The sequence below is a fragment of the Erythrolamprus reginae genome, chromosome 3, assembly GCF_031021105.1.
Source record: "Erythrolamprus reginae isolate rEryReg1 chromosome 3, rEryReg1.hap1, whole genome shotgun sequence".
Taxonomy (NCBI): domain Eukaryota; kingdom Metazoa; phylum Chordata; class Lepidosauria; order Squamata; family Dipsadidae; genus Erythrolamprus; species Erythrolamprus reginae.
The window spans coordinates 6,376,852-6,398,822 of NC_091952.1; the positions used below are offsets into that span (position 1 = coordinate 6,376,852).

The 21,971-nt window shown below is 46.8% G+C and overlaps 1 protein-coding gene across 1 annotated transcript in view; it reads left to right on the forward strand.

Annotated features, from left to right (window-relative positions):
* Positions 1–21,971, forward strand: part of SLC2A4RG (SLC2A4 regulator) — a 47,951-nt gene that overhangs the window by 12,143 nt on the left and 13,837 nt on the right. Inside the window, 3 exon segments of the mRNA XM_070744425.1 lie at positions 1,620–1,798; positions 11,069–11,178; positions 18,566–18,801. Of these exon segments, the coding sequence (XP_070600526.1) occupies positions 1,620–1,798; positions 11,069–11,178; positions 18,566–18,801 (525 nt within the window).

Sequence of the window (21,971 nt, forward strand, 5' to 3'; positions counted from 1 at the left end):
AGAAACCAATCATACATACTAACATACCATGCATAAATTTTATAAGCCTAGGGGGAGGGAAACTCTCAATTCCCCCATGCCTGACGACAGAGGTGGGTTTTAAGGAGCTTATGAAAGGCAAGGGAGGGTGGGGGCAACTCTGATATCTGGGGGGAGTTGGTTCCAAAGGGTCGGGGCCGCCACAGAGAAGGCTCTTCCCCTGGGTCCCACCAAACGACATTGTTTAGTTGACGGGACCCGGAGAAGGCCAACTCTGTGGGACCTAACTGGTCGCTGGGATTCGTGCGGCAGAAGGCGGTCCCTGAGATAATCTGGTCCGGTGCCATGAACGGCTTTATAGGTCATAACCAACACTTTGAATTGTGACCGAAAACTGATCGGCAACCAATGCAGACTGCGGAGTGTTGGTGTGACATGGGCGTATTTAGGAAAGCCCATGATAGCTCTCGCAGCTGCATTCTGCACGATCTGAAGTTTCCAAACACTCTTCAAAGGTAGCCCCATGTAGAGAGCGTTACAGTAGTCGAGCCTCGAGGTGATGAGGGCATGAGTGACTGTGAGCAGAGACTCCCGGTCCAAATAGGGCTGCAACTGGTGCACCAGGCAAACCTGGGCAAACGCCCCCCTCGCCACAGCTGAAAGATGTTTCTCTAATGTGAGCTGTGGATCGAGGAGGACGCCCACGTTGCGGACCCTCTCTGAGGGGGTTAGTGATCCCCCCCCCCCAGGGTAATGGACGGACAGATGGAATTGTCCTTGGGAGGCAAATCCAACAGCTACTCCATCTTATCAGGGTTGACTTTGAGTCTGGCTTGGGTGGCTCCTCAGCTGACTTTCAGCTTGAAATGTCGCTTTGTAGAATTGGCGCTTTTAAAGTTATTTATTTATTCATTCATTCATTTATTGGATTTATATGCCGCCCCTCTCTAAGGATTCGGGGTGACTTACAACATACTGTATAAAAAAAACCCCAATACAATATAGTAGCCTGAATCCAATTAATTTAAAACTAAGTATAGTAATCTACAATCCCCAATTTTATTAAAAGGAAGCAATCGTACCCACTCAGACAACAACCATGTGTGACATTCGTCGGCCAGGGGGCCAAGATCTAATCGCCCCAAGCCTGGCGGCATAGATGAGTCTTAAAACTCTTGCAGAAGGCGAGGAAGGTGGGGGCAGTAGGAATCTCCGGGGGGAGCTGGTTCCAGAGAGTCGGGGCCACCACAGAGAAGGCTCTTCCCCGCCAAGCGACATTGTCTTGTTGACAGGACCTGGAGAAGGCCAACTCTGTGGGATTTAACCGGTCGCTGGGACTCATGCGGCAAGCTCATCCTGGTTTGGATGGCTTCTCAGCTGCGTTTCGGCTTGAAATGTCCTTTTGCACATGGGTGGAAGTCGAATTGCACGGCGGGATGTGTGCGCACGAGCATAGTGAGCGCACGTGTGTGAAACATCACAGTGCACACCGGTAGCGAAAGGTAAGTGGACTCCACTCCTGTTTCAGTTGATAGGGTTGTCTGTGTTTTAAGACTACACTTTGTTCTTTTGGTAGTTGTGAACTGTTGAATCCGAAAGGAACGGTCACCCTAAATGCCTTCCACTCAACTTTCTCGCAGAGTTCCAGCCATTGTAACGGCCAAGCGTTTCCAGCAGAGGTGGAGCCCACCAATGGCCACCTGAGGCTCGCCTCGAATCCTGTGGTGCTAAAACAGCCGGTGGAAGAAGTGACGGCTCTGCGACTCCTGGATGAGACCCCCCTGTACCATTCGGCCTACATCCCGGTACCCCGGCAGAGGTAGGAGGAGGTGTGGGAGCAGCATTCGTGGTGGCAGTTTCTTCTCTCTCCTCTCATCACCCTCCCTCCCTCTTTCCTTCCTTCCTTTCTTCCTCTTTCCTTCCTTCCTTTCTTCCTCCCTTTCCTCCCTCCCTCCCTTCCTCTTTCCTCCCCCCTCCTTCCTCTTTCCTCTCTTCCTCCCTTCTTTCCTCCCTCCCCCCCTCTTTCTTTTCTCTGTCCCTTCCTCTTTCCTTCCTTCCTCCCTCCCTCCCTCCCTTCCTCTTTCCTCCCTCCCTCCCTTCCCTCCCTCTCTTCCTCTTTCCTCCCTCCCTCCCTCCCTTCCTCTTTCCTTCCTTCCTTTCTCCCTCCATTTCCTTCTTTCCTTCCTCCCTCCCTTCCTTCCTCTTTCCTCTCTTCCTCCCTTCTTTCCTCCCTCCCCCCCTTTCTTTTCTCTGTCCCTTCCTCTTTCCTTCCTCCCTCCCTCCCTTCCTCTTTCCTTCCTCCCCTCCCTTCCTTCCCTCCCTCCCTTCCTCTTTCCTTCATCCCTCCCTCCTTCCCTCCCTTCCTTCCCTCCCTCCTTTCCTCTTTCCTCCCTCCCTCCCTCCCTTCCTTCCCTCCCTCTCTTCCTCTTTCCTTTTATTTATTTATTTATTGGATTTGTATGCCGCCCCTCTCCGTGGACTCGGGGCAGCTAACAACTTCCTCCCTTCCTTCCCTCCCTCCCTCCCAGAATTCCCCTGCCAGAACTGTGGACTTCAACTCCCAGAATTCCTTAGCCACTACTCATTAAACTAATCATTAAACTACTCAAGACCCATCTATACCGCCAGGCATGGGGGAGTTGAGACACCTTTCCCCCACATAAAAAGGTGTATATTTTATAGACACATATGTTTGGTATGTATGTGTTGTTTAGTTTTTAAATATGATAGGGTTTTATATGCTTCTTTTTTTAATATTAGATTTGTTTCGCTATAATGTTGTTTTTTATTATTGTTGTGAGCCGCCCCGAGTCTTCGGAGAGGGGCGGCATACAAATCTAATAAATTATTATTATTATTATTGTTATTATTATTATTATGGTTGGCTGGAGAATTCTGGGAATTATAGTCTCCCCAGTTGAAATTCCCACGGTTGAGAAACACCGAATTAGAGATTTGTAGCCAAGGTGGGTGCGAATGTTTTCGTTCTTGCATGCAAATCCCTCCCAATCCCAGAGGGGCTGGCTGGTTGTTGCGTTGTGTCTTTTTGTGTGTGTGCGTCTACCATTGCTCCGTTGCTCTCAGCCAATGTGCTGCACGCCGGCTGCACACTTCACAACTGCACCAGGCTAAAAATAAGCCGCCAGTCAAGAGGTCAATTGATGCATGTTTAATCTTCTTAGATTACCAGTGCGAAGGGCGCTGCCATAAAGCCTGCCTGATCCTCCATACACGAAGCGGCATTTGTTTTGCTCTGGAGAAACGAAGCTGAAGAAGGATCAGAGGCAGTGTGGCCTAGTGAAAAGAGGCATCCTGGGTCCTTCTTTCAGGGCTGAGAGAGAAAATGTCAGCTTGGCTTGCAAAATTACACCAGTCTCGCTTTACAACGGTTCGCTCAGGGACTGTTCACACCCGTAGTTACAACGGCGCGGGGAAACAAGGCACTCCGGACAGTTTTTTACAGTTAATGACATTTCCAGCATCATTATTATTATTATTATTATTATTATTATTATTATTATTATTTATTGGATTTGTATGCCGCCCCTCTCCGTAGACTCGGGACGGCTAACAACAATGATAAAAACAGCATGTAACAATCCAATACTAAAACAACTAAAAACCTTTATTATAAAACCAAACATACACACAGACATACCATGCATAACTTGTAATGGCCTAGGGGGAAGAGCTATCTCAACTCCTCCATGCCTGGCGGTATAAGTGAGTCTTGAGTAGTTTACGAAAGACAGGGAGGGTGGGGGCAGTTCTAATCTCCGGGGGGAGTTGGTTCCAGAGGGCTGGGGCCGCCACAGAGAAGGCTCTTCCCCTGGGGCCGCCAAACGACATTGTTTAGTTGACGGGACACGGAGAAGGCCAACTCTGTAGGACCTTATCGGTCGCTGGGATTCGTGCGGTAGCAGGCGGTTCCGGAGGTAATCTGGTCCAATGCCATGTAGGGCTTTAAAGGTCATGACCAACACTTTGAATTGTGACCAGAAACTGATCGGCAGCCAATGCAAGCCACGGAGTGTTGAAGAAACGTCGGCGAATCTTTGAAGCCCCACGATGGCTCTCGCGGCTGCATTCTGCACGATCTGAAGTTCCCGAACACTTTTCAAAGGTAGCCCCATGAAGAGAGCGTTGCAGTAATCGAACCTCGAGGTGATGAGGGCATGAGCGACTGTGAGCAATGACTCCCGGTCCAAATAGGGCCGCAACTGGTGCACCAGGCGAACCTGGGCAAACGCCCCCCTTGCCACAGCTGAAAGATGAAGTTCCAATGTCAGCTGTCTTCTAAATGGGGTCTCCCCAGCGCTTTATACAGCGGGATCATAATCTCCCTCTTCCTGCTTGTTATACCTCTAGCTATGCAGCCAAGCATCCTACTTGCTTTCCCTACCGCCTGACTGCACTGCACTCTCTTTCCACTTGAGTGGGTCTTTTTATTTATTTATTTATTTAGTTAGTTAGTTAGTTAGTTAGTTAGTTAAATAAACAATACACGTTGAAGAGAATAGACAAGTAGTAATATATATAAAGAAAAGGATAGAAGAAAAGATTTTGTGTGTGTGTGTGTGTGTGTGTAAGTAACTTAGGAGAAGTTGTGCTGGGTGGGCTCTCCCTACCTGTACAGTTCAATTCATTTAATTAATTAAATTTAATTTAAAGTCATGCGTTTTGTGAAGATTAAAAGGCACATTGGCTGCTTGTCCACGCAGGGGCCATTTCAAGCCATTTCTCACTTAAAGAACAATAGATTTTGAGCTCGATTGTGGAATTGTGGTCGTATGTCGAGGACCAGCTGTGCTCCGACATTGGCAGTCATTTTGCCTTTCTCTCCTCTGGATCTGGAACTCCTGGAGCTCCAGGCTTGGAAAAGGAAGGAGGGAATAAAAAAAAACTTGGGGAATTCTCCCTTTTTGGAGCAGCTAGAGGAAGTGAGCAGAAGCCTGGATTTTAACACCAGGGCGTCCCTCCCACCAGCAACGGCTTGGCCATTGGCTCTCCCGGCCTTGCAGAGCAGGCTTTGCGCCACAATCGGCCTTCTGCTTGTGTGTTTCCACCCAGATGACCACGCCTGGTGGGGGGAGGAAATGTTATATTCACCCCCCTCCTTTCTCCTTTTCGGTCAGTTGCTGGAACTTCGGGAAGCTAAACGCTCCCAGGCTGGGCTTGTATGACAGGCGAGGTTTAGAATGCCTGCTGCGTAGTAGCAGACATGTGCTTTGGCAGGCATGTGCATGCCACATTGTTCTCCAGAAAAAAAAAGAAGAAAGAATAAAAAACCCCAAGTAAAACTGTGCGCCAGGAGTCCATAGATTGGGTGCCAAGCCGAGCAGAATATCGTAAACACCATAAATCACTCAGAACCGCCTGCATAATTGCACAATTTTCGTTCCTTTCCTCTGGTTCTTTCTTTCCTTCTCAGTTTTTTTTTTTTTTTATTTTTTTTCCTGGCTCTGTTGAATTGGTTAAAGATCTCTGGCTGGAGAAGCTGCAATAGAAGCAGGGAGGAATCCTTAAGTCGGAGAGATCCAAGCTTCTAGTCCTCATCAACCAAAGCGCATGGTCTCTTCCGTGTTTAGAGGAACGGATGGATCAAAATGGAGCGGAACACTTGGTGCAGGGCAGAGGCGGGCTTCGGCAGGTTTTGACCGGTTCTGGAGAACCGGTAGCAGAAATTTTAAGCAGTTTGGAGAACCAGTAAATGCCGCCTTTGATTGGCTATTCTCTTTTTTTAATTAATATTTTTTATTGATTTTTATAATATAAAACACACACACAACATAAAACATGTGCTTAGTGATCCCACCACCAGACAATCAATCATACCCCACCACCAGTTGGGGGTATTTCTTGTATAAATCATTTAAACCCAAGAGTGAAATGTTTCTTTACATTTTATAGAGTGATTCCAACTTGTTTCTTATAGCTTGGTCTCGGATCCTACTCGCCATATATAGAAACGTAGAAGTCTGACGGGCAGAAAAGGACCTCATGGTCCATCTAGTCTGCCCTTATACTATTTCCTGTATTTTATCTTACAATGGATATATGTTTATCCCAGGCATATTTAAATTCAGTTACTGTGGATTTATCTACCACGTCTGCTGGAAGTTTGTTCCAAGGATCTACTACTCCTTCAGTAAAATAATATTTTCTCATGTTGCTTTTGATCTTTCCCCCAACTAACTTCAGATTGTGCCCCCTTGTTCTTGTGTTCACTTTCCTATTAAAAACACTTCCCTCCTGGACCTTATTTAACCCTTTAACATATTTAAATGTTTCGATCCTGTCCCCCCTTTTCCTTCTGTCCTTCAGACTATACAGATTGAGTTCATGAAATCTTTCCTGATACGTTTTATGCTTAAGACCTTCCACCATTCTTGTAGCCCGTCTTTGGACCCATTCAATTTTGTCAATATCTTTTTGTAGGTGAGGTCTCCAGAACTGAACACAGTATTCCAAATGTGGTCTCACCAGCACTCTATATAGCGGGATCATAATCTCCCTCTTCCTGCTTGTTATACCTCTAACTATGCAGCCAAGCATTCTACTTGCTTTCCCTACCGCCTGACCTTGTCCCATCGCCCCATCAGCTGTTGCAAATCAGTTTCATTAATCGAATTCATCCTTTTATCCATAATCTCAAATTGAATGTGGTCCACCATATACCTATACCAATTTTGCATTGTCCATTTTGTCGCGTCTTTCCACCCCAAGACTATGACCGCCTGAGCGCTTTCTATCGCTGCTTGTTTTATTTCTCTGTATTCTCCCATCTCACTACTTTTTACTAATATTGTACTGCCATTTCCTTAGTAATCATCCATCTTATATTTAATATCCTATTAATATCCTCTTGCACTTTTTGCCAAAAGTTCTGCACCACTGGGCATTCCCAGAGCATATATGCATAAACACTCCTTTATCTTGGCACCCATCTGTTCTCTGCCTCCCGAGTCCCAGCTGATCAGGAGGAAGTGGGGATTTTGCAGTAACCTTCCCCTGCTATGCCCACCAATAGAATAGAATAAATGGAATGGAATGGAATAGAACAGGATATTGGAATATAGAATACAATAGATTGGAATATTGGAATATGAAATGGAATGGAATAGAATTGATTGGAATCGATTGGAATATTGGAATATGAAATGGAATGGAATGGAGTAGAATAGAATGGAATGGAATGGAATATTGGAATATAGGATGAAATGGAATAGAAGAGATTGGAAGAGATTGGAATATGGAATGGAATGGAATAGAATTGAATTGAATCGTATCGGAATATTGGAATATGGAATGGAATGGAATAGAATTGATTGGAATCGATTGGAATATGGAATGGAATGGAATGGAATGAAATAGATTGGAATATTGGAATATAGAATAGAATGGAATGGAATTGCTTAGAATAAATTAGAACATGGAATGGAATGGAATATTGGAATATAGAACACAATGGAATGCAATAGAATGGAATAGAATCGATTGGAATAGTTTGGAATATTGGAATATGGGATAGAATAGGATAGTTTAGCAACCGTTCAATGTTACAAAAAGTGACAGCTGTTTAAGTGAATCGCTGCGTTTGTTAACTTAGTTAGCACAGTCGGTAAGGGAATCTGGTTTCCCCATTGACGTTGCTTGCCAGAAGATCACAGCAGGGGAACCCATGGCCACAGGCACTGCAACCGTCATAAAGATGAGTCAGTCAGTTGCCAAGCGTCTGAATTTGGATCACATGACCACAAGGATGCTGCAACGGCCGTAAATGTGAAAAACAGTCATAAGTCACCATTGTAACGTGGAACGGTCCCTAAAGGAACTGCTGTGAGTTGAAGCTACAGTGGTGCCTCTACCTATAAACGCCTCTACTTACAAACTTTTCTAGATGAACCAGGTGTTCAATATTTTTTTGATTCTTCTCAAGAATCATTTCCCACTTACAAACCCGAGCCTTTGAAACTGGAACCGGAAAAGGCATGGAGAAGCCTCCGTGGGGCCTCTCTAGGAATCTCCTGGGAGGAAACAGGGCCGGAAAAGGCATGGAGAAGCCTCCGTGGGGCCTCTCTAGGAATCTCCTGGGAGGAAACAGGGCCGGAAAAGGCATGGAGAAGCCTCCGTGGGGCCTCTCTAGGAATCTCCTGGGAGGAAACAGGGCCGGAAAAGGCATGGAGAAGCCTCCGTGGGGCCTCTCTAGGAATCTCCTGGGAGGAAACAGGGCCGGAAAAGGCAGGGAGAAGCCTCCGTGGGGCCTCTCTAGGAATCTCCTGGGAGGAAACAGGGCCGGAAAAGGCAGGGAGAAGCCTCCGTGGGGCCTCTCTAGGAATCTCCTGGGAGGAAACAGGGCCAGAAAAGGCAGGGAGAAGCCTCCGTGGGGCCTCTCTAGGAATCTCCTGGGAGGAAACAGGGCCAGAAAAGGTGGGGAGAAGCCTCTGTGGGGCCTCTCTAGGAATCTCCTGGGAGGAAACAGGGCCAGAAAAGGTGGGGAGAAGCCTCCGTGGGGCCTCTCTAGGAATCTCCTAGGAGGAAACAGGGCCGGAAAAGGCAGGGAGAAGTCTCCGTGGGGCCTCTCTAGGAATCTCCTGTGAGGAAACAGGGCTGGAAAAGGCAGGGAGAAGTCTCCGTGGGGCCTCTCTAGGAATCTCCTGGGAGGAAACAGGGCCGGAAAAGGTGGGGAGAAGCCTCTGTGGGGCCTCTCTAGGAATCTCCTGGGAGGAAACAGGGCCAGAAAAGGTGGGGAGAAGCCTCCGTGGGGCCTCTCTAGGAATCTCCTGGGAGGAAACAGGGCCAGAAAAGGCAGGGAGAAGCCTCCGTGGGGCCTCTCTAGGAATCTCCTGGGAGGAAACAGGGACAGAAAAGGCAGGGAGAAGACTCCGTGGGGCCTCTCTAGGAATCTCCTGGGAGGAAACAGGGCCGGAAAAGGCAGGGAGAAGCCTCCGTGGGGCCTCTCTAGGAATCTCCTGGGAGGAAACAGAGCTGGAAAAGGCAGGGAGAAGCCTCCGTGGGGCCTCTCTAGGAATCTCCTGGGAGGAAACAGGGCCAGAAAAGGCGGGGAGAAGCCTCCATGGGGCCTCTCTAGGAATCTCCTGGGAGGAAACAGGGCCGGAAAAGGCAGGGAGAAGCCTCCGTGGGGCCTCTCTAGGAATCTCCTGGGAGGAAACAGGGCCGGAAAAGGCAGAGAGAAGCCTCCGTGGGGCCTCTCTAGGAATCTCCTGGGAGGAAACAGGGCCAGAAAAGGTGGGGAGAAGCCTCCATGGGGCCTCTCTAGCAATCTCCTGGGAGGAAACAGGGCCTCCACCCTCCCTGTGTTTTCCCCAATCGCATGCATTATTTGCTCTTACATTGATTCCTATGGGAAAAACAGCTTCTTCTTATAAACTTTTCTACTTAAGAATCTGGTCACGGAACAAATTACGTTCGTAAGTAGAGGTACCACTGTACTACAGTATTATTGTTGTTTATTGGATTTTGCCAAAAACTTTGGCAGATCATATTATAAATACTGTAGTTACAAATATAAATATCTTCTCTTAGATAATTCTATTTAATTATAAATATAAATTCCAATATTCTCCCTGCTGGAGAATGAAGTCATGTGGGTTGAGTGGCAGAACAGCAAGATAGCATCAAATGTCCCCAGCTTGGTCTACCTTGAAGGGCGGACACACGGCTCATTAAATTAAATTGCTTCGTTGCTGGATTCCAACTAGAACTGAGGCCTTCCCTGAAATTGTATTAATTAACCAAATATTTCTCAACTTGAGCAACTTGAAGACATCTGGACTTCAACTTGCAGAATTCCCCAACTGGGTTTCCTAGTGTTATAGTTGTTCTGTTGTTTGCCTCAAACCTGGAAACGTGATGTAACATATAACCTCCGCTTGCAAGAAAGTTAAAGCGACAATTAGGGAGGTTGCAGAACTAGAACTCACCGTCTCCTGGTGATTGGCCCAAAGTCACCTAGCCAGCTCTCATGCCTAAGGTGGAGCTAGAACTCACTGTCTACTGATGATTGTCCTCAAGTCTCAGCCAGCTTTGATGCCTAAGACGGGACTAGAATTCACCATCTCCTGGTGATTGGCCCAAAGTCTCCCAACTTTGTGCCAATCACCTGGCTTTCATGCTTAAGGCGGAACTATAACTCATGGTCTCCTGGTGATTGGCCCAAAGTCACCCAGCCAGCTTTCATGCTTAAGGCGGAACTATAACTCATGGTCTCCTGGTGATTGGCTCAAAGTCCCCCAACCCCTTTTCACGCCTAAGGCAGAAAGTCACCTGGTCATCTTTCATGTCTAAAGCAGAACTAGAACTCACTGTCTCCTGGTGATTGACCCGAAGTCACCCAGCCAGCTTTCATGCCTAAGGCGGAACTAGAACTCACTGTCTACTGGTTATTGTTCCAAAGTCTCGCAACCAGCTTTGATGCCTAAGACAGGATTAGAATTTCCTGTCTCCTGATGATTGGCCCAAAGTCACCCAACCGTCTTTCATGCCTAGGACGGGATTAGAACTCATGGTCTCCTGATGATTGGCTCAATCACCCGCCCATTTTTTATGTCTAAGGCGGAACTAGGATTCACCGTCTCCTGGTGATTGGCCCAAAGTGAACTGCTTCCTGCTTAATGCTGACTGATTGATTGATTCATTGGTTTTTAAATATGATAGGGTTATATATGCTTCTTTTTATTAGATTTGTTTCGCTATAATATTGTTTTTTATTATTGTTGTGAGCCGCCCCAAGTCTTCAGAGAGGAGCGGCATACAAATCTAATTTTTTTAAAATTATTATTATTATTATTATTATTATTATTATTATTATTATTATTATTATTGATTCAATTCGATTCAATTCGAGTTCTGTACTGCCCAATCCCAAAGGACTCAGGATGGTGAGTTTTAGCCTGTTGTTTTCGCTCCAAAAGCCCCAGAACAGGACAACCTGTAGCAGCCCACCCCTGAAGTTGACCCTCCAGAGGTAGCGCTACCTGCGGGCGCATTCCTCAGATCCTCGAAAGGATTGGGTTGCATGTCATGTGCGGTTTGATTGACGCTTCTTTTTCCCTTCTGTGCCTTCCAGAAATCCAACGGAGAAAGCAGGAATTGACGAAGTCATGGCGGCTGCGGTTCTCACCAGCCTGTCTACGAGTCCCGTGGTGCTGGGCCATCACCCCAATGGTTTTGGCGCAGGTATTCCTGGGCTGCAAGATAATTGACTACCACACTGTGGGCGTAGTTTATTGTGTGGGTGTGGCTTGAGGGTCATGTGACCAAGTGGGACTGGCTTAACAATCATGTTACCGGGGGGGGGGGGTTGCTTAAAGGTCATGTGACTGGGTGGGAGTGGCTTCCCGACCAAAATAAGTTTTCAGATAGGGGCTTGGACTCTTTTTCAGTTGATGAAGTCACATTATTTGAATAGCCACAAAAGGGGCAAATGATAGACAGCATGATTTGTTGAGCAGCCCAGTCACATTTTAAGGTTTTGTACTGAACCCACAAGGTTCAGTATGATAACAGATTAGGCAAGTGGCTCAATTTTCTTCAATTGCTATAAAAGTTCAGTTCTAGATAATGATTAAAATTATTGAAGTGTTTATGGGTAAAAACATACTATTTAATTATTTCCTATTTTAAAAGTAACTAAGGATCACAATAAGGCAGTGTTTCCCAACCTGGGCAACTTGAAGATATTTGGACTTCAACTTCCAGAATTCCCCAGCCAGCATTTGCTGGCTGGGGAATTCTGGGAGTTGAAGTCCAAATATCTTCAAGTTGCCCAGGTTGGGAAACACTGCACTAAGTTACTAGAGAAAGAAGGATGGAGGTTTGATGGAGGTTTGACTCACAGGAAGTCCTCGCCTTACGACAATTACGGCATAGAAATACAAACAAATAAATTGACCCCAAAATTTTATATAGCGAAGCAAGAAATCTTTGCCACTTTTGCCCGGTTTTACAACCTTCCTTGCTTCCGTTGTTAAGTGAAACCTGACTAAGTCAGTAACGTGGTCGTGAGATGAATCCAGATTTCCCCGTTGACATTGTTGGTTGGAAGGTCGCAAGATCGCATGATTCCCCGGAGACGCCACCACCGTCGGTTGCCAGGCATCTTAAATTTTGATCACTGGGAGATGAGGATGTCGTTAAGGGTGAAAAATGATCATAACTCACTTTCTCCCCCCCCCCCCCCAGTCACTTCGGACGGTCACTAAATGAAATGTTATACGTTGAGGACTAGATGCACAGACCGCCTTCCCTTAAAGCAGTGTTTGTCAGTCTTGGCAAGTGTCAAGCCGGTGCAGACGTTGGTGATAAATCAACGGCTTGCCACACTAACCGTAGAAGGTCTGAAGTTGATGGGAATTTGGGAGGGGGGATTTTTATGAGGGAGCAGATTTGTTTGTTTGTTTGTTTGTTTGTTTGTTCTTTCATTCATTCATTTATTGGATTTGTATGCTGCCCCTCTCCGCAGACTCGGGGCGGCTAACAACAATGATAAAAAACATCATGTAACAATCCAATTTAATAAAACAACTAAAAACCCTTTTTATAAAACCCAAACATACACACAAACATACCATACATAACTTGTAATGGCCTAGGGCAGGGGTCAGGAACCTTTTTGGCTAAGAGAGCCGTAAACGCCACATATTTTGAAATATAATTCCGCGAGAGCCGTACGTATCTCCCTTTCTCTCTTTCTCTCTCTCTTTCTCTCCCCCTCTCTTTGTCTCTTTCTATCTCTTTCTCTCCCTCCCTCTATCTTTCTCTTTTTATCTCTCTCTTTCTCTCTCTCTCTTTCTCCCCCTTCTCTCCGAAGTGGGGAGGGCCGGGTTGGCACCAAGGGAGCTCGAGACGGGGTGCAAAAGCAAACTACTCTGCTGGCCCAGGCCCACATCGGAAGGAAGGAAGGAAGGAATGGTAAAAGGGGCGATCAAGAGAGGAATGGGTGAATGAATGGACGGAGGGTGGGAAGGAAGGAAGGAAAGAGGGAAGGGACAGGAACAGAGGAAGGGTGCAAAGAAAGCAAGGAAAGGTGTGAAAGGGGAGAGTAAGAGAAGAAGGAGTGAAAGAAGGGAATGAGGGAGGAAACAAGGGAGGAAGGAGAAGGAAAGCAAGAAATGGAGGGAAGGAAAGAAAGAAAGAAAGAAAGGGGGAAGGGACAGGAACAGAGGAAGGAAGCAAGGAAACTTATGAAAGGGGAGAGTAAGAGAGGAAGGACTGAAGGAAGGGAGGGAGGGAAGAAGGTAGGAAGGAGAAAGAAAAGAAGAAATAGAGGAAGGGAAGGTAAAAGAGAAAGAAAAAGCAAGAAAGAAAGCAAGAAAGAGAGAAAGAAAGAATGAAAGAGAAATAAAAATAGAGAGGGGGAATGAAAGAAATGGAAGGAGGGAAGGAAGGAGAGAAAGCAAGAGAAAGAAAGAAAGCAAGAGAAAGAAAAAAGAATGAAAGAGCAAGAGAGAAAGAGAGAAAGAGAAAGAAAGAAAGGCAACTTCAAAGAAAGACTCACTGAGCATCTCTCACTCTCTCTCTTTCTATCCCTTTCTCTCTCTTCCTTTCTATCTCTCCTCTTCCTTTCTCCTCTCTCTCTCCCTCTCTTTCTACCCTCCTTTCTCTTCCTTCCTTCTCTCCCTCTCTCCCCTCCCTCCCTCCTTCCTTCCTCTCCATTTCTCTTTCCCTCCCTCTCTTTCCCTTTTCTTTCTTTTGGTCCACTTCTCTCTCTCTCCACTTCTCCACTTGCCTCCCCCTTGCGCCTCGCCCTTCCCACCCGGCCACCCGCGCGTGCTTACCAGCAGCAGAAATTCAAGTAAGCCCAAAAGAAGCCATTGGCTCCGGGCGGCGTTCATGGCCCCCCCGAACCCCCAGCCCAGCTGGAGCTCCCTCTCGCCGCCGCCATCTCCCTGCGACTGCCTGCGGCCGCTGCAGCCCCCCCCTCCCACCGGGCCCCAAAGGACATTTGCCACCAACGCCAGTGAAGCTTCAGCTGGGCGGGGCGCTGCCGGTACTTCCCTCCTGGGGCTCCCGCTCGCAGCTGTCCCCCGGCTTCTGCTCGATGCCGCGGTTTTCGGCGCTGTCCTGCTGTGCCCCAAAGACGGAAGGCGGGAAAAAGGCGAGAAGAATGGAGCTCTCCTTCTTCCTGCCTTCCGTCTTTGGGGCCCAGCAGGACAGCGCCGAAAACCGTGGCATCGAGCAGGAGCCAGGGGACAGCTGCGAGCGGGAGCTCAGTGCTAGGAGCCCTGTCTGCGAGCCAGATACGGCCATCAAAAGAGCCATATCTGGCTCGCGAGCCATAGGTTCCCGACCCCTGGCCTAGGGGAAGGAATATCCTAACTCCCCCATGCCTGGCGACAAAGGTGGGTCTTGAGTAATTTGCAAAAGACAAGGAGGGTGGGAGCCGTTCTAATCTCTGGGGGGAGTTGATTCCAGAGGGCCGGGGCCGCCACAGAGAAGGCTCTTCCCCTGGGGCCCGCCAAACGACATTGTTTGGTCAACGGGACCCGGAGAAGGCCAACTCTGTGGGACCTTATCGGCCGCTGGGATTCGTGCGGTAAAAGGCGGTTCCGGATGTATTCTGGCCCAATGCCATGTAAGGCTTTAAAGGTCATGACCAACACTTTGAATTGTGACCGGAAACCGATCGGCAGCCAGTGCAGGCCACAAAGCATTATTTCGAGGGGTTCAAGGTCATCCTATGCCCACCCACCTGGGCGGAAGCGGAAGGAGGACTGGCCATGCAGGCACAATCTGAGTGGGCAACTTGATAGGTTTGTGGGTGGAGGAGAAGGGATGTGAACTTTCAACTGGGTGGGAAACTCAGATTGAGGTTTTCCAGTGTAGGTGCCAGGATGGCTCCGTAAATAAATTGGAACTTTGAGGATTACTTTGACTTGGACTCTGATTTAAATTTGGATGTCACTTGGAACCTGGACAGCAAGAATTCAATTCAATTTCAATTTATTAGATTTGTATGCTGCCCCTCTCCGTAGACTCAGGGCGGCTCACAACATTTAAATATGTTATAAACACTTTCCTCCTGAACCTTATTTAACCCTTTAATAGGAAAGTGAACACAAGAACAAGAACAGGCAAAATCTGAGGTTAGTTGGAGGAAAGATCAGAGGTAATGTGAGAAAATATTATTTCACTGAAAGAGTAGTAGATGCTTGGAACAAACTTCCAGCAGACAGGGTTGGTAAATCCATAGTAACTGATTTTAAACATGCTTGGGATAAACATAGATCCATCGTAAGATAAAATACAGAAAATAGTAAAAGGGCAGACTAGATGGACCGGGAGATCTTTTTCTGCCGTCAATCTTCTATGTTTCTAAGATGAAGATGGGTGAACTTCAACTCCCAGAATTCTCTTCTGGTCTTAGGACTGGGAGGAAGTGGGCAGCTATGGCCCCTTTAAGACTTGTGGACTTCAACTCCCAGCATTCCTGAGCCAGGCCTGTTGGCTCAGGAATGCTGGGAATTGGAGTCCACATTTTTCGTGTGTGATATATATCTTGTTTTTGTCTCTTGCTTACTATTCCCAACTCTTGAACAACAAGGCTCAAACTAGGATTTGGGGCAGTGAGAAATATTTTCCACCCGAGCCAAAAAAAAAAAGATATTAAAGTTCTAAATATAAATATCTGTCATGTGGTATGCGTTGTTTATGACTCTTGGCTGGTTTTGAGTGCTTTTGTTATTTATAGGTTCCCCTATATTCAAAAACAAAACGAAAACCCCACGCCAATCCCAAAAACCATTTTGGTGTCTCAGGGTGTAAAAATAGCAAGTTTGCCTCAGCGAAATAAAATAATAAAATGGAAACCAAATTGAGCGGGGGCGGGGGAGAGAAATATGCAGGGAATAGGCGTGGAGTTAAAGATATGGTGTTGTAGTGGCTTTGGGATGCGAGGGAAAGCTTTCTGGTGCTAAGATCTGTCACTGAATAACAGAATTGGTAGGGACCTTGGAGGTCTTCCAGTCCAACCCCCTTCTCAGGCAGGAAACCAGGACCGCCTTCTGCCGCATGAATCCCAGCGACCAGTTAGGTCCCACAGAGTCGGCCTTCTCCAGGTCCCGTTGACTAAATAATGTCGTTTGGCGGGAACCAGGGGAAGAGCCTTCTCTGTGGCGGCCCCGACCCTCTGAAACCAACTACCCCGGATATCAGAGTGGCCCCTACCCTCCTTGCCTTTCGTAAGCTCCTTAAAACCCATCTCTGTCGTCAGGCATAGGGGAATTGAGATATTTCCTTCCCCCTAGGTTTCTAAAATTTATGCATGGTATGCCTGTACAGTGTATGTATGATTGGTTTCTTAAATTGGGGTTTTTTACATTACTTTTAATATTAGATTTGTTCATACAGTACTTGTCTTTTTGCTGTTGTTAGCCGCCCTGAGTCTACGGAGAGGGGCAGCATACAAATCAAATCAAGTCAATCAATCAATCAATGAAATGAAATGAAATGAAATGAAATGAAATAAACCCTATACCTGTGATGGCAAACCTGTGACACGCATACCAATGTTGGCACATGGGTGGTACGTGAGGCATTGCCCTATGTCAGCTCCAGCGCCCATGCGTGTGCCGGGCAGCTGGTTTTTGGCCTTGGGGAAGGTCGTTTCATCTTCCGAAGTTTTCCCAGAGTGAGAAAAAACCGCCAAATGGGCAAACTGGAAGTTTGGAAAAACGGACTTCCGGTTTGCCCGCTGCGCTGTTTTCACACTCCGGGGCTTCTAACTCTGCCAGTTAGAAACATAGAAACATAGAAGTCTGACGGCAGAAAAAGACCTCATGGTCCATCTAGTCTGCCCTTATACTATTTTCTGTATTTTATCTTAGGATGGATGTATGTTTATCCCAGGCATGTTTAAATTCAGTTACTGTGGATTTATCTACAATTAATCAATTAAGTTAGAACAATTAATCCATGAAACAACTGTCCTCCAGAAGTTGTGAATGCCCCAACACTGGAAGTTTCTGTCTGAAGGGGTGTAGGATTGGGGGTTGGACTAGAAGACCTTCAAGGTCCCCTCCAACTCTGTTATTGCATTCTAAATCCAGTTCCTGCAGCCGTTCTTCCTATCTTTGAGCCTCCTTAGTCCTTTAAACATATTATTATTATTATTATTATTATTATTATTATTATTATTATTATTACTATTATGTCAGTACAACACAGCAAACGAGATCACTGCTGGATTTCGTATTTCATCACCAGTCGGGCGCTTCCCAAGCACCTAGGACTGCGTGATGTAGCGGCAAATTATGTTTGCCGATCACAGTAAAGCGGCCTTTTGCAATTGACAGATGGAGATTTTGTCAATTCCGATGGTTTTCAAATATCTGCTGAGATCCTTTGGTACTGCGCCCAGTGTGCCAAGGACCACTGGGACCACTTTCACCGGCTTATGCCAGAGTCGTTGCAGCTCGATTTTTTATTATTATTATTATTATTATTATTATTATTATTATTATTATTTATTAGATTTGTATGCCGCCCCTCTCTGTAGACTTGGGGCGGGTCACAACAATAATAGTACAATATATAACAAATCTAATAATTAAAAGTCATTTAAAAAACCCTTATTTAAAAAGAAACATACACACAAACATACCATGCATAAAACTGTATAGGCCCAGGGGAAATGGCGGCAGAGGTGGGTTTTAAGAAGTTTACAAAAGGCAAGGAGGGTGGGGGGCAATTCGAATCTCCGGGGGGAGCTGGTTCCAGAGGGTCGGGGCCACCACAGAGAAGGCTCTTCGCCTGGGTCCCGCCAGACATTGTTTAGTCGACGGGACCCGGAGAAGGCCAGCTCTGTTGGACCTAACCGGTCGCTGGGATTCATGCGGCAGAAGGTGGTCTCGGAGATATCTCCTGTGCTCCTCTTCCGTGACGACGATTCACTTAAGAGCGGTGGCAAGGAAAATTAAAACGGAGCAAAACTCACTTTAACAACTGTCCTTGCTGAGCTACAGAAATTTCGGGATTTCCGCCTTCTGCCGCACGAATCGCAGCGACCAGTTAGGTCCCACGGAGTGGGCCTTCTCCGGGTCCCGACAACTAAACAATGTCGTTTGACGGGACCCAGGGGAAGAGCCTTCTCTGTGGCGTCCCCGACCCTCTGGAACCAACTTCCCCCCAGATATTAGAATAGCCCCCACTCTCCTTGCCTTTCGTAAGCTCCTTAAAATCCACCTCTGCCGCCAGGCATGGGGGAACTGAGATATTCTTTCCCCCCTAGACTTCTACAATTTATGCATGGTATGTTTGTATGTATGATTGGTTTTATAACAAGGGTTTTTAGCTGTTTTAATATTGGATTGTTGTATGCTGTTTTTATTGCTGTTGTTAGCCGCCCCGAGTCTACGGAGAGGGGCGGCATACAAATCCAATAAAGGAAGGAAGGAAGGAAGGAAGGAAGGAAGGAAGGAAGGAAGGAAGGAAGGAAGGAAGGAAGGAAGGAAGGAAAAGTCGAGGGCTTCCTGCCGCCCGTTGAATCTTATGCATTTGAGATCTGGTTGTTTTGTGCTGGAAACCGCCTTCTGACCTTGGCCTCGCCTGTTTTGTTTTGGGACAGAAACGAACTGTGACGTGTGGAAAGAAGCCCCCGTGAGGTCTTCCAGCTGCTCCAGCAGCAACCACAGCGGAGATGGGAGCTGGGATCCCCCGAGCGACCTTTCCACCCCGTCCACCCCTTCGCCGCCCCTGACCGCTGACATCCCGACCCGCCTCCTCTCTTCCCTGCAGTCCGACCTGGAGGAGACGGAAGCCACCCAGTTTCTCTTTGGGGAACCCGCGCCCAGGAAGAGGAAGGTGAGAAGCGAGGTTGACCCGGGGAATTGGGGGAAAGAATAGGCGGGCGTACCTGCTTACCTCCGCTACCGTTGCGGTTCCTGGGTGACCGGGCATGCATGCGTCGGTGCGAGATTTGGCTTCTGTCAATGCATAGGAAGCAAATCTTGCAAGAAGGTGTGCGGGTGCGCGAGATTTCAGTGATTTTGTTTTGCTTCTGTGCATGTGCGGAAGCAAAAAATAGCTGAATAATATTACTATTATTATTATTATTATTATTATTATTATTATTATTATTATTATTATTATTATTATTATTATTATTATTAGTTCTGTCGAGCTCTCTGGTAGAATCCTCCCAAAAATGCACAGATACAATTTCAGACACACACACATTTGAAAATTCAAAACAATGTTCTTTATAATGAAAATTCACTTAAACCAAGCCCTCTTTTGGTACCGCAAAGAGCACTCGTCTCCAAACAAACTGGTAATTTGTACAAGTCCCTCATCAGTTCTGAGATACTTAGCTTGCAGCTGTCAGGCAATTCACAGTCCTTCTTCTTTCACAAAGTGAAACACACTTTGCTCTGGTTTAGTTTCAAAGCGGGGGAAAATCAGCACGCAAAAGGTCAAAGTCAGTAAAGCAGTCACAAAACAGAAGGATCAGATAATCCTCCACAATGGCCAAACCCACAAGCTGCTCTTTATAGCAGCCTCACTAATGACCACAGCCCCACCCAACCACAGGTGGCCTCATTTTCTTTGATAATAATCTCTCAATTGTTGTTGCCTATGCATCGCTCTCCGCATGTGTGGCTGTATCATTAACTCTTGTTCTGAATCCAAGGAGGAGCTAGATAATTGATCTCCTTCTGAGCTGTCTGCCCCACTCTCCTCCTCCCTGTCACTCATGTCTTCTTGGTCAGAGGAGCCTTCATCAGCAGATTCCACCGGGGGCAAAACAGGCCTGCAGCATGTGGCTGTCTCCCCCACATCCACAGTCCTTGGGGCAGGAGCTGGGCCAGAGCTAACCACAACATTATTATTATTATTATTATTATTATTATTATTATTATTATTATTAATTAGATTTGTATGCCGCCCTTCTCCGAAGACTCGGGGCGGCTCACAGGGTACAAAAGCAACACAGCAACAAATCTAATTAATTAAAAGTTACTACTAAAATCCCATATATAATAAAAAACAGTCAACCAATTCATTCACAACCACACATTACAACTCATAAACAAGGAAAGGGGGCTTGGTCTAATTGCCCCATGTCTGGCGACATAAATGAGTCTTGAGACTCTTGCGAAAGGCGAGCAGGGTGGGGGTAGTGTGAATCTCTGGAGTGAGCTGATTCCAGAGGGCCGGGGCCGCAACTGAGAAGACTCTTCCCCTGGGCCCCACCAGACGACATTGTCTGGTCGACGGGACCCGGAGAAGGCCAACTCTGTGGGACCTCACCGGTCGCTGGGATTCATGCGGCAGAAGGCGGTCCTGCAAGTAATCTGGTCCGATGCCATGTAGGGCTTTATAGGTCATCACCAACACTTTGAATTGTGTCCGGAAACCAATCGGCAACCAATGCAGTCCAAAATCTCATGCACCCGCGCATCCTCCTGCGAGATTTAGCTTCCTGCGCATGGGTAGAAGCCAAATCTCGCTGTGATGCACGTGTCCATCCCCACACACATGTCAGGCCCCTGTGCTTGCTCACAATCTCCCCCGTCTCCACCCAAGCATACAGGACTCTGTGACGCCTGTGTCGGTGAAAAAAACGACCATATGGGCAAACTGGAAGTTTGGAAAAATGGACTTCCGGTTTACCCGATGTGCTGTTTTTCGCACTCTAGAGCCTTCAGGGAAGCTTCCTGAAGCCCCGGAGTGCGAAAAACAGCACAATGGGCAAACCGGAAGTCTTGTTTTTTGAACTTCCGGTTTGCCCATTTGGCCGTTTTTCGCACTCTGGGAAGCTTCCGGAGGGCAAAACGGCCTTCCCCAAGGCCGAAAATCAGCTGGCTAGCGCATGCATGCACACTGGAGCTGACATAGGGCAATGCTTTGCATGCCCTCCGATAACAGTTTCGCCATCACAGACCTATAAGCCGAACAATCATCTTGTCAAGCCCAGCCTGTCGCTCATCAATTCCTGTTATCAGAAAGTGCCCAGGCGGTAGGAGTTTTAGGTTGGAAGGATGCAACAATGGACAATACAAAATGGGTACCTGTACATGGCAGACCACATTCAGTTTGAAATCGTAGATATTAAAATGAACACGAAAATAAAGTGAGAAAACGGATGGGAAGGTGGGACAGGGTCAGAGGTTTTATGGCCAGTAGAATTCGAGGCCGAGTTATAAAGAATCAATTGGAATCACTCTACACTTTGTAAATATGTTAATGTTCCCGGTTTTAAAATATTATAAATCTGCACACCCTCATTTGCTGGAGGGTTTGAATGATTGATGTTGGGTGGCGGGAGCACCTGTCACTGTGCACTTTTTTCGTATTTTGTGTATTTGTTTTATTATTATTACTATAAAATCAATAAAATTTATTCAGGAAAAAAAGTTCCTGTTATCTGTTCTGCCGGTGTGTCTCAACCGCCCGTAATTACAGGGTAATTAGTCCAGGAAGACACACACCATACAATAAAAGGAAAACCCAAAAGTTTTTATAAACAGAAAAATAGAAACAGCTCCCTTTTTAAATGTCAAAGGGATTTTCTGGTACACACAAGGCACAGGTTAAATGCAATCCAATTGCTCACCCAATAACTGGGAAATTGAGTCCAATTCTAAAGTCCAGAGAGTCGACACATACAATCCTGAACAGCAAAAAACCACGATCTTGACAAAACAAGGAATCAGATAAACTGCCATGAGCCTAAAACACCAGGCTGCACTTTTATCTGTAGCCTTAATTACAGCAGCCAAACCCAACCACAGGTGGCCTCATTTTCTCTTGTAATAATCCTTCAGTTGTTGGCTCCTATGCATCACTCTACGCATGCTGTCTGCCAAACACCCCTATTCCCTGTCACTCACGCTTCCTTGGTCAGAGGAGGCTTCGTCAGCAGATTCAATCAGGAGCAAAACAGGCCTGCAGCATGTGGATGTCTCCCCCACCTCCACCTCCACATTCCTTGGGCCAAGAGCTGGGCCAGAGCTAACCACAACATTATC